Source organism: Mesoplodon densirostris, chromosome 14, assembly GCF_025265405.1.
Source record: "Mesoplodon densirostris isolate mMesDen1 chromosome 14, mMesDen1 primary haplotype, whole genome shotgun sequence".
Lineage (NCBI taxonomy): Eukaryota > Metazoa > Chordata > Mammalia > Artiodactyla > Ziphiidae > Mesoplodon > Mesoplodon densirostris.
The window spans coordinates 24,687,212-24,699,755 of NC_082674.1; the positions used below are offsets into that span (position 1 = coordinate 24,687,212).

The 12,544-nt window shown below is 37.3% G+C and overlaps 1 protein-coding gene across 5 annotated transcripts in view; it reads left to right on the top strand.

The window, feature by feature from the left end:
- LCLAT1 (lysocardiolipin acyltransferase 1) overlaps nt 1–12,544 on the top strand; it is a 178,386-nt gene that overhangs the window by 89,181 nt on the left and 76,661 nt on the right. For all 5 annotated transcript variants that reach the window (XR_009534329.1, XM_060117570.1, XM_060117572.1 and 2 more), the window contains one exon: nt 11,322–11,468. Coding sequence is in view for 4 of the 5 variants with exons in the window: in XM_060117570.1 (XP_059973553.1) it covers nt 11,322–11,468 (147 nt within the window). In the remaining variant the exon portion in view is untranslated. The remainder of the gene's footprint in view (nt 1–11,321; nt 11,469–12,544) is intronic.

The following is a 12,544-nucleotide window of genomic DNA, read 5'->3' on the forward strand; positions in this document are numbered from 1 at the left end:
TTTTGTACCAGGAAATTCGTGTGCCATCTGGCCCACCCAGCTCATGGCTCCTTGGTTTTTCTGGATCAATAGTTAATCACACTTCACTGGCAAAAGGGTTTGAGGCTTTTAGAAAGCACAACAAGAGGAGTAAACGTTAAACGGGTAGTGATTTAAAAAGTTGCCAAGTCATGGATTAAACTAAAGCTCTCCCTGACATATACCTCATGATTTCAAATTAGATTGTCATATAATCCTACTGTTCTCAAACTGCAACATAAGGTAGTGGTGAAAACTAGGAACAACCACAAATTGTGAAATATATCTAGATTGTTCCAGAATGAGATCAGGGAGAAGAAAGAAGTAACAGCATGGCCTCTGATGAATGCTTTTATCCACTCTGTTTGTTCAAGGCATGCAAAGTCTGAGTGTATCCTTACAGGCTCCTGTGGTGGTCCTGTTTTAGCTGGATAATTGAAACTGGGTCAGAGGCTTTTCCTAAGTCCAGCCTCTCTGAGTATAACCTGTCTCCCAAAATATTAAAAATTTTTTGGTCAAATCTGATTTATAGAAATAATTTAATTTTAAATCTGGAGTTTAAAAAATATGCCTTTGGCATTTTATAAGTATTCTTCTCTTTTTAAAGACCATGAGTAAAAACTACTCGGTTAAAATCTATTGTACACCTTGCCCAATACACTGGAGAAACAGTGGTTATAGCGCATGCTGCTATTACACATGAACATGCTGCAAAACAGGCATCATACATTAGTTGGAAAGATAATCCATTTTATGTGGTCAAAATTTCAGTTTTAACTGTATTTAATGTATAAGTGTTAGATGTAAATTCATCTAAAGATATTTCTCACACCGTTTTAAGAATCACTAAATTTACTGAAGTCACCTTAATTTTATTAACTATTATATAGTAAGTACAAAGAATGGATAATTTTCTATTTGAGATATTTACAGTTTATCATACCCAACTTTATCTTCGGTGAGAGGGAAAACTCTCCCTCTCCTACCCAGCTTCCTCCTAGTTGAAATGGACATTCACTAAAACTAGAACCATCTTTAAGCCATGAATGTCTTTGACACCATTCAATTTGGTGGACCCTTTTAAAATTTGACAACACTTCATGCTGCTCTCCTATTTTACAACTCAGAGAATAAGATGAATACATTTCTCTATTGAAGTAAGACTCTCCTCAAGAGTCGGTATCAGTAACACCCCATTCCTACCAGTTTCTTCGGTATACCTGAGGCATCAGTTTTATTACCTGCATCAGCTAAGTGAGGAATTACTAGTTACTAGTCACCCTGAGTAACAAGCTGCTTGAGATTTCCTGGAAGGAATCTTTACAGCAGGGGTCCCCAACCCCCAGGCCGAGGACCAGTACCAGTGTGTAGTCTGTTAGTACCCGGACCGCACAGCAGGAGGTGAGCAGCGGGTGAGCGAGCCAAGCTTCATCCGCCGCTCCCCATCGGTCTCATTGCCGCCTAAACCATCACCCCCTCCCCCCCGCCTCCGTCCGTGGAAAAATTGTCTTGCACGAAACTGGTCCCTGGTGCCAAAAAGGTTGGGGACCGCTACTCTACAGCACGTATATTTGACACTCCCTCTGTGACCTATCTTCAAAGGTGGCTTTTAGTCAAGGATTCCTAGCTACTTAATTACTAAACTGTAGTTCTTACTCTTACAGCAAATTTTCTTGTCACCTGGCCACAAGAGACTGATACTTTATTGCTTCCTACTGTTATCTAAATCATGGAAGGTTTCACAGCACCCTTCTTTCCTGTGTTGTTGCATTTGTTACTAAATACCTAAAGGCCAGAGAGGATGTTTTACTATTTTAAACAATGTATTTCTATGATACACACATCCCATGACAGAGAATGAAAATACCTCATATTGCCTTCCTCAGCCTCCTATCAGCCAGTCCCACCAAAGGGACCTAATAGGGAGACTTTGTTAGAAGGCTCTGGGAAAGATTTTCCTCCTTAATAAGAGAAAAGAGGTTCATGAAGGGACAATGCCTCTTCTTTCCTACTTTGGGACATTATTGTGAGAGTACATCATACTTGGAGCTCCTGCAATCATCTTGCATCCAAGAGGATGGCCAAATAGAATGTGAGAGCCTGGCTTCTGAACCAGCCTTGGGGCCAGACTTCATTTTACGTGAGACGCATACACCCAGAGTGTTTATATGACTTTCAGATTGGTATTCTGTTATTTATAGCCCAAAGCATCCTGATACATACAGCTTCTTTCCCACATTTCACCAATCTATAAAGAAAAGTATCCAACGATTGATTTAGTCATTCAGTAAATGTTATTATAATGGTTATCGTGAATTAAGATTTTTATGAAAACTGTCAGAAGAAATATAGTAGACAGTATATTAAAATATTTTAGTTCTATGGCTAGATATCACATACAACTCTGTATTTTCAGATACGTAACAGATCATTTTCATCTTAGCTCTTCTACTGCTAGTTGAAAAATAAGTTTTTGTAGTTGTTGACTTTGTAGTTTCAGTTGCCAGGGTTGCTTGGCTGAGATGAGTTTGATGCTTTTTTTTTTTCTTTTTGCCAGGGAGGGAGGGAAACCCATTGGGAACAAAGGTTTATTTTAGTTAAGTCATATGCCAGGCAGTATACCAGGATTATACTTCTTTCTAGAATTACATTGAGAACTAAGTAATTTTTTATGATTGTACTGAGATCTAAGTAACTTAAATGAAGCTTTTGTTTTGACTGTGTTAGCTGAGTTCTTAACAAAGCTCAAGTTCTGAGCTGTGTGGAAGTTGACAGATTCTTTGGTTGGGAGACATGGTTCTGGGCTTTAAGGTTATTCAGTCAGTTACTTACTGGAGTTATACTACGGTTGTTTACCTAAATTAGAGATGTGTACCATCTCTAATACCTCAGTCAGCTGCACTGCTTCAGGCTGTGAGGCATTCCAGATGTGAGCTGTGAAGCATATTTTGACTCTAGGCCTTTCAGTACCCTCAGTTGTACTGAAAATTGAAGAATTTCTTTGCCTAAATTAATAAGTAGATTCTAAAAACTACCTAAAATGCATGTTTTTATAATGGCAATTTTCGGAGAAAGAAGTAAAAGAATTTGGGGGGAGCTTTAGGGTTTTCTGTCCACTTTGCATTTAGTAGAGAAGCACAAATAAAGTCAACCTTACAATGATCAATTTGAGCCAACTTTGTAAAAGGGTGTTTTACAATAATAGTAAAAAAAAAAAAATAGGAGAGATGGACCCAATGTACTTTATAGTTTGTTTTTCAACCTTAATTTCAATAGATACTTGATTCTAGCGCCTTCAGTTTTTCTTTCACTTGTGGCTAAATAAGTACCTATAAATCGTAATGTTGTTTTTTTTTTTTTTTTTTTTTTTTTTGCGGTATGTGGGCCTCTCACTGTTGTGGCCTCTCCCGTTGCAGAGCGCAGGCTCCGGACGCGCAGGCTCAGCGGCCATGGCTCACGGGCCCAGCCGCTCCGCGGCATGTGGGATCTTCCTGGACCGGGGCACGAACCCATGTCCTCTGCAGCGGCAGGCAGACTCTCAACCACTGCGCCACCAGGGAAGCCCCCGTAATGATATTTTTAAAGAGAAAGGCAGCATTGTAATACTGGGTAAAAATTGAATTAGCTGTTGTATTTATTATATATGTCATTGTTAAGGGAGTTTACGAAACCCAGTGTGGCCTTTTTTCCCTTGTTTATTCTTGTCCTTAAATTTTATGGGAGTTATTTTCCTTATGCTTGAAGTCAGATATTTCTGAGAGTCATACAATTGTGTAATGAATACCAGGCAGGGACATATCATGTAGCCAAGATTTAACATGTCCTTCCACAATAAAAATAATGTCTCAACTATATCTTAGAAATGTGGTTACTGATAATCTTCAACTATTACAATCAAATAAACGGCATAGTAAGTGAATCCCAAGTAAGAACACTTAGGTCTTTGATTTTAGAATGCAAAATAGCTGTTATTCATGTATTTTTTAATTAAACAGTAGTTTGCATTAACATTAGATGTTCTAAAATACCTTTTTATATGGAATAATTTTAGATTTATTGAATGTTTGCAAAGACAGTACAGAAAATTTTCCTATTTTCACCCATCTTCCCCTGATGTTAACCTCTTACACAGCTATGGAACATTTGTCAAAACAAAAGATTAACATGGGTACAATACTATTAACTAAACTACAGACTTTATTTAGATTTCACCAGTGTTTCCACTAATGTCCTTTTTCTGTTCTGGGATCCAATTGAGGATCCCCCCCCCTTTATTTTTTTAAGTCACCATGTCTCCGTAGTCTTCCTCCATTCTGTGGCAGTCTGTCTTTATTTTAGTGCTTTTGAAGAGAACTGGTCGGATATTTTGTAGAATGTCCCTCATTTTTAGTTTGTTTTGCATTTGTTTTTCATGACATTTTCTCATGATTAGTTGGGGGTTTTGGGAAAAAGCCCCATGGATATGAAGTGACTTTCTCATCTCATCAGGAGGGTTCATGATATCAACCTGGCTTATCATGGGTGATGTTAATTGTAATCATTTGGTTAAGGTGGTGTCTGCCAGGGTTCTGCACCACAAAGTTAATGTTTTCTCCTCTCTGTATTTTATTCGGTAGGGCTGGTTGTGGGCAGGGGGAATTAAGATTCACCTTCTTGGAGTGGGGAGCATCTACATATTTTATTTGCAATTCTGTGAAGGAGATTTGTCCCTTCTCAGTCATTTAATTATGCTGATATGAACTTATCAATATTTATTTTATTCCTTGGGTTATAATCCAGTACTATTGTTATTTATTTTGTTGCTGAAATTGTTCCAGCTTTGGCCATTGGGAGTTTTTGCAGGTTGGCTCTTACGTCCTTTTGGGTCCCCATATTTCTTTTTTTCTTTTAATCATTTTCTTATTTTCTGGTGGTACAAGATTCTTGTATTTTTCCCTGCCCCAGCCCTAGACTCAGCATTTTCCTAAGGAACCCTAGTTCCTTTGATTAAAGAAAGGTGTTAGAAACTAAGATCTGGGCACTGATTGTGCTCTGTATTAGTTTTCTATTACTGCTTGTACCATGAATGGAATCACCTTAAACCACACATATTTATTATCTCACAGTTCTGGAGGTCAGAAGTCTGATGTGGGGCTCATTGGGCTAAAATCAAGGCATTTGCAGGACCAAATCCTTTCTGTAGGCTCTGTGTAGAGTCTGTTTCCTTGACATTTCCAGTTTCTATTGGTCACCCACATTCTTTGGCTCCTGGCTCCCTTCCTCCATCTTTAAGGCCAGCAAGAACCCGTTGAGTCCTCCTCACATTGCCTCACTCTGACACTGAGTCTTTCCCTGCCTCCATCTTCCACTTTTAAGGACCTTTTTTATGATTACATTGGGCCCCCCAGGCTAATCCAGGATAATCTCCCTATTTTAAATTCAGCAGATTAACAACCGTAATTCTTCTTTGCCATGTAATGTATTCACACTTCTGGGAATTAGGATGTGGATATCTTTCGTGGGGGCATTATTCTGCCAACCACATGCTGGTGGCTACTGCCTCTCAGTGTATAGAGCTAGTAATATACGTAGCTTAGGAATCAGTTTTGCAACAGGAACAGATATCTCAGATGGCACTTCATCTATAATATTGATTAAATGGCAAATCTCACATAGTATGAAAAACAGGTTTTTGGTTCCACCATAGGGTAAACCCCGAAACTGTAATCATAACCAAGAAATCACATCTTGCCAACCAAAAGCCATCAATAAATAGGTATTTCATCAGTGTCAAGCAAGACTTTCTACTCTCTGCAGGTAGATATAATCATCTCTTTGTGGAGTCTAGTGAAATTTGCAGTAAGGGTGGTTTTATCCATTTTGTGGTTTTTCAAATTTGAAATTATATTTAGAATTGAGTTTCCTTTAGGATATTATTTAATTGTCTGCTCATATTTTATACTTTGATTTCTGTCTTGTATTTTCAGCACAAGCACATTTGCAACCTAATGATATAGGCATGCTCTAAAAGGATTATTACAGGAAAAAGTCATAGAATTGATTATCTGCCTCCTCTCAATGTTTTTAAAAGCCAGAGCCTCATGTAAGTTAATCATCTTAGATGAGGGATATAGAGAGCATTACTTAATTTCAAATGTGAGTTCAAAGAAGACAGAGCTTCCCTAACTTGGCGTAGCATTTTGCTAAATGCTGACATAGGTTGAAATTCTGAGAAATAGAACTTACTTGTTCTGGATTTATTTGTATAACCATTGTTATGCACAACCACACAGTCAGCAAACATAGTATTTGCTTATGACTGTTGTGATACGAGTTTATATAAAATTTGCATCTGTTCATATTATCACTCATTTTCATTTAATAGAGAGGCCTATGGGTAACATTCCCTTGGTTGCATCCACACCCTCTATTCAGGATTGAAAATAGGTTGAAGAGAACAGTTTGTTTTATCTCTTGCACATTGCTTTTTGTTTCTGGTATTGCATTCATAGTCCCATAGTAAATACTGTAATGAATTAATAAGTACATGGACAACAATGATGAATTAATCTATTTTTGAAGTTCAGTTTTTAGTACAATAGGTGAGTAGTATAGATATTTTTATGATTCTCTTAACTACAGTTGACCCTTGAACAACACAGGTTTGAAATGCATGGGTCCATTTACCTGTGGTTTTTTTTTTCAATAAATACGTACTACAGTACCATACAACTTGTGGTTGGTTGTATCGTGGATGCGTAACCATGGATATGGACGGGATGACTGTAGAGTTATAAGTGGATTTTAGGCTGTGCTTGGGGGTAGGCACCTCTAACCCCCATGTTGACCAGGGGTTAACTGTATATTCATCTACACTAAAATGAAAAAAGGATGAATGGATAAAGAAGATGTGGCACATATATACAATGGAATATTACTCAGCCATAAAAAGGAACAAAATTGGGTCATTTGTAGAGACGTGGATGAACCTAGAGACTGTCATACAGAATGAAGTAAGGTCAGAAAGAGAAAAGCATATGTTGTGTATTAGCACATGTATGTGGAATCTAGAAGAATGGTACAGATGAATCGGTTTGCAAGGCAGAAATAGAGACACAGATGTAGAGAACAAACGTATGGACACAAAGGGAGGAAAGTGGTGGTGGGGTGATGGTGGGATGAGTTGGGAGAATGGGATTGACAGATATACACTAATATGTATAAAATGGATAACTAATAAGAACCTGCTGTATAAAAAATAAATAAAACAAAAAATAACAAAGGAAAAAGAAAATGCTGAAAAGGGCTTACTTTTTATGGAGAAAGAATGCATAATGTTAAAAATACACTCAAGTAAATTGGTTGTTGTTTTTTTTTTTCCTAGCCAACTCTAAAACTTGACAAAAGAAAATTTAAGCCAAGGAAAACCAGGTTCTAAAATTATGGAATACCTCTGGACAATAGAGTATGCTTAGAGATTACTCCTGTCTGCTTTGAGAATGCAGTGCTGGTAACGTAAATGGGCTTTTTGAAAGAAGATGGTGGTAACAGAGCCATGCCAGCATCCACAGAATCTATTTTTATAAACCTGCCAGGCTCTCAGTACTTGTCTGAGAAATTCAGGTGATAGACAGAATGTCCTCCAATGGAAAAAGTATAAAACAGGCAAGTTTTATAGACTAATTTCAAATGACAGGATCAGTTGCAGTGTCATTTATCAGCCCATAGACTTATGAAATAAATGTCATAAAACTGTATGAGGACCTCAAGAATGTTAAGAAAAATCTGGATATTGCTTTAAACGTGAATAACATGTGTATTGATGGCAATGAAATGAGAAGAAAAAGACTCACGAGGTCTTCCTGTGCTTTTTATGAGAGGGAGAAAACATTTAAGCTAAAGGGAGTAAAACAGATTCAAAAGCATTAGTGATGTATAATGTATAAATGGAACATGAGAAGGCAAAGCACAAAGGGGAAAAATCATCACATCTTCAGAGGAGAGGTCCAAGAGGCTGACTGATTTAGTCATTTTACTTCCCTTTCTGGGATTTCTGAAACATATACATAATACTTGAAAAGTTTTATGGCACAGCCCCATGGGTTTTCCTACTGCTCCCTCCCCCCAAGGAAGCAACAGATATTCTCACTTGGAATGGAGAAATACACTCAACCTGTCAGTATTGTTCAGTCTAGAACATCCTTTACAAATATGAGGACAATGCAGAATTAACATTTGAGAAAAATACACAGTTTTAAATAAAGTCTAAGAATAAACTCTCTGAGGAATAGACATTTCTCTGAGGAGAATTTATACTGTGTTTTACTAATACCCTTAGAGAGATTCAAGTATGTATTGCAAAGAGTCTGTTTAGTATAGTGGTTAAAAACATCAGCTTTGGAGCCAGACTGCCTGCATTTGAAACCTGATTTTACCACTTACTAGTTCTCTGAGTCTCAGTGTGCCTTAGTTTCCTCATCCATAAGATAGGAATAATAATTTTACCTAATTCACAAAGTTGTCTTGATAATTAATTGAATTAATTAATGAAAAATGCTTACAACAGTACTAGGCACATAGTAACCATTCAATAAACATTTTTTTTAAATTACTCCTCTTTGTACTTGTCATAGCTTATTACAGTTTTAGCTATTTGTCCATAAAATTTGAAAATTAAAGAGTTGATTGCTGAAATAAACTCAATTAGTAGACTAGAAACAGCTAAAGATCAAATTAATGAGTTAGATGACCAAGCTAAAAGATTTTCCTTAAACACAGCATCAAATGAAGGGAGATAAAAAGTATGAGAGGACAAAACCAGAAGTTTTAGCATCTATCTAAGAGAAGTTCCAAATAGAAAGTCTGAGAGAATGAAGAAGAGAAAAAATAGTGTTTTCTTAAATAATGGAAGAAATATTCCCAAAGTTAAAGAGACTCATATTGGAAGAGTGTACCAACTGCTGAGCAGAATTAATGAAAAAGTTGCATACTGGTGAAGTCTCACAAAACCAAGGATAAAGAGAAAATAAAGCTTCCAGAGGGAAAAAAATTATCTACAGAAATTAGATTGATATCAGACTTCTATAAGAAGACTGTGGGAAAAACAGCTTTGAAATTCTGAGGGGAAAATGATTTAAAAATCTCAAGTTCTGTTTTAAGCCAAGCTAGCCTCCAAAATTGAGAACAAAAAAAATACATTTCATAAATGCAAAAACTCAAACATTTTTTTGAAACAAGTTCCTTAAGGAGGACTAACAGAAGGACATAGGATATAAGAAACAATGGTAAGAAGAGAAGCCAACAAACTTAACCCGAGTCAAGTCTAAATAATTAAAATCGCTCTGTGAGCATAGGGAATAGTAGTAGTAATAATAATAGCAATTTGGAGGAACTATTGGATGATTTCTACAAATCTTGGAAGAGGGACAAGAGGAAAGCATAATTTTTTTGTTTGGGGGAAGATGATTAACTCAAAGTTGATAGAATTATTTAAGTTTAAATGTTTGTAAAAATAGAAAGGTGAAAAAATTTTAAGCATGACCTTTAAAATAATAAAATAGAGTTTATAATTTCCAAAACACTAGCGTAGGGCTGGGCAGTTGTGAATGGGAACATTTTTGGGTACATTTTTATGTTCCTTGATGCAATATCCTTGGTATTACTGTAACTTCTTAATCATAATAATGACAATAACTATTACATATTGAATACTTTGTGCTAAATAATCTTAATTTGTTTCTTACAACAACTCCTATCAGGTAAATACTGTTGCAGCATTATGCTTATTTTTACATTTGGGGTCAATGAGGGACAAAGGCTTAAAGCTGAATAGCTGGTCTGTGGTGGAACTATGATTCTAACCCAGGCAATCTCATTCCAGAGTTATACCGCCTACAGACTGCACTGTGGATGTAGGTGTCGTCAGGTAAAAGAGGAGACATGTAAGAGGGGGCAAGTGTGGGATCAATTCCAGTACAGGTGGATATGACTGACAATACAGTGGGTGAGCAGCAACTGGACACATTATCAGCAAGGATTATTTGGGAATATGCTTATTTATATTTGTAGAATACAGTATTCTAGTTTGGACTTAATTCGAACCAAATAAAGTCCTACAGATTTTAAAATCATGATTTAATGATAATTTTATACATTCTTAGGGTACTACTGTATTTACTAAATGATAATAACTATTATTTTAGTTGTGTTTTTAAGAAACTACCACTCATCCCCTCTAGCTGAACTAGTAAAAGTATATTGTAAAGATACACATGACAATAAGGGAGATGGACTCTTGTGGGATATCCAAGAGGTGAACCAAAGACTGGCCAACCATTGTGGAAGACTGTCTTTTGTTCTTGATCACAGTCAGCTTTATGTGCCTCAACAGCAGTTGTTGTTTAGGTCTTCACTATAGTGTGCTACCTTTATTTTGCCTCGGGTGTTACTGTCTCTATTATCTGCTTTTTTTGTCCATCCATTTGTCTTATATACCAACTTGTTTTCTCCATGGTCCCAGGTAAAATTCCTGAGAGAGAACATTTGGCCAAGACAGTTACTGTGTATGGGCCAAGGGTTTCATGCTTCATGGACTACTGAATAGACTATTGATTGTCCGCCTTAAGTCAGATATTCACCACAGTAGTTCTAGTCATTTCTGGCCAGGGGGGGATGCCAGCTGGGAAAAACCTGGCTCGTCTAGAGCTGCCTCTTCAGTAGCAAGGTTGAATTCTCCTTAGAGAAAGGGAATGGGATCACAGCGTATGCTCTAATTAATGTGTTTAGTAGTCATTGCATATTTTCTTTTTAAAATAACTCTAAAGAAGAGATTACATTGAAAACAGCAATTGGATTTAGAGATTGAGTAGTACAGAAAGGGTAATATTAAAGACAATGCTTGTATACATGGCTTGAGAACCATCCCTTGCTTACTGCTTTGTAAGCCTGATAACACATAGTCATATATCTCTTGTGGGTAACTTGGTTAAAATATCTGTTTAAGTTAGGATTGTTAACTTTGGATGAGTTACTGATAGTTATTACGGAAGTTTTTCTCCTTGGTATTTTAATAGTTAGGTTTTGCTTGAAAAGAGGTTTTTGAGAATTTTGCAAATTCCAGAATTTAGCAGACTCCTTTAAGAATATTCTCTGGTATATCTGTTATTTAATCCAAGATCAGTGCTGAATTTAAGGTATATCATGAGATGCTTATTACAGAAGTAAATAATTTATAGTAAAACTCCAAAACTCTGAAATATTATATTCAAAAATATATAGATATTGGTATCAAAATTATACATAAATACTTGTTAAATTCATTCTAGGTTGGGCCATGCAGGCTGCTGCCTATATCTTCATTCATAGGAAATGGAAGGATGATAAGAGCCATTTTGAAGACATGATTGATTATTTTTGTGATATCCATGAACCACTTCAACTCCTCATATTCCCAGAAGGGACTGATCTCACAGGTAAGGTACCCTTGGTTTGGATCACCGAATTTTAAAACACGAAGGAACTCCAAAATTAGCTATCTAGTCTAAACTTCTCAGTCCTCAGATGAAGCAACTGAATACCAACAAGATTAATGGCCCATTAATCTAAGTGACCCCTGGGGTCACTCAGTTAGTCAGCAGCACATCAGAACCCAGAACTCCTGGTTTCCAGCCCACAGAGTTTATGATGGGCAACTCTAAGAGGTATTATTTATACTTGCCGTCTTAGAGCTTTATATTTTAAGTCTCGGTATATACTTTAAATATCAGCCTTTTTCTTTATATAGTTTGTATATAACCGCAAAAAACCCCAAGTAGCCAAAACAATCTTGAGAAAGAAGAACAAAGCCTAGTTTTAAAATATCTATTCTCTGTCCTCTTCCAAGATCTGTATTTATCCATTAGACCCTTTTTTTTTTTTTCATCTTCTTTCTTATAAGAAAAGGATCTGGGCTTCCCTGGTGGTACAGTGGTTAAGAATCCGCCTGTCAATGCAGGGGACACGGGTTCGAGCCCTAGTCCGGAAAGATCCCACATGCTGCGGAGCAACTAAGCCCGTGCGCCACAACTACTGAGCCTGCGCTCTAGAGCCCACGAGCCACAACTACTGAGCCCATGTGCCACAACTACTGAAGCTTGCACGTCTAGAGCCCGTGCTCCACAATGAGAAGCCACTGCAATGAGAAGCCCGTGCACCGCAGTGAAGAGTAGCCCCCGCTCACCACAACTAGAGAAAGACTGTGCGCAGCAACAAAGACCCAACACAGCCAAAACCAAATCAATTAATTAAATTTTTTTTTAAAAAGGAAAGGCCTTTTCCTTTTCAGCCATTGTTGAGTTGTAGAGGGGACACAGGAGAATATATATAGGACTTTTCTATCTTCCTAGATATCAAATTACACAGGCCAAGAATGCCAGTAGATCTCAAGGAATTCTTTTTTTTTTTTTGTGGTACGCGAGCCTCTCACTGTTGTGGCCTCTCCCGTTGCGGAGCACAGGCTCTGGACACGCAGGCCCAGCAGCCATGGCTCACGGGCCCAGCCGCTCCGTGG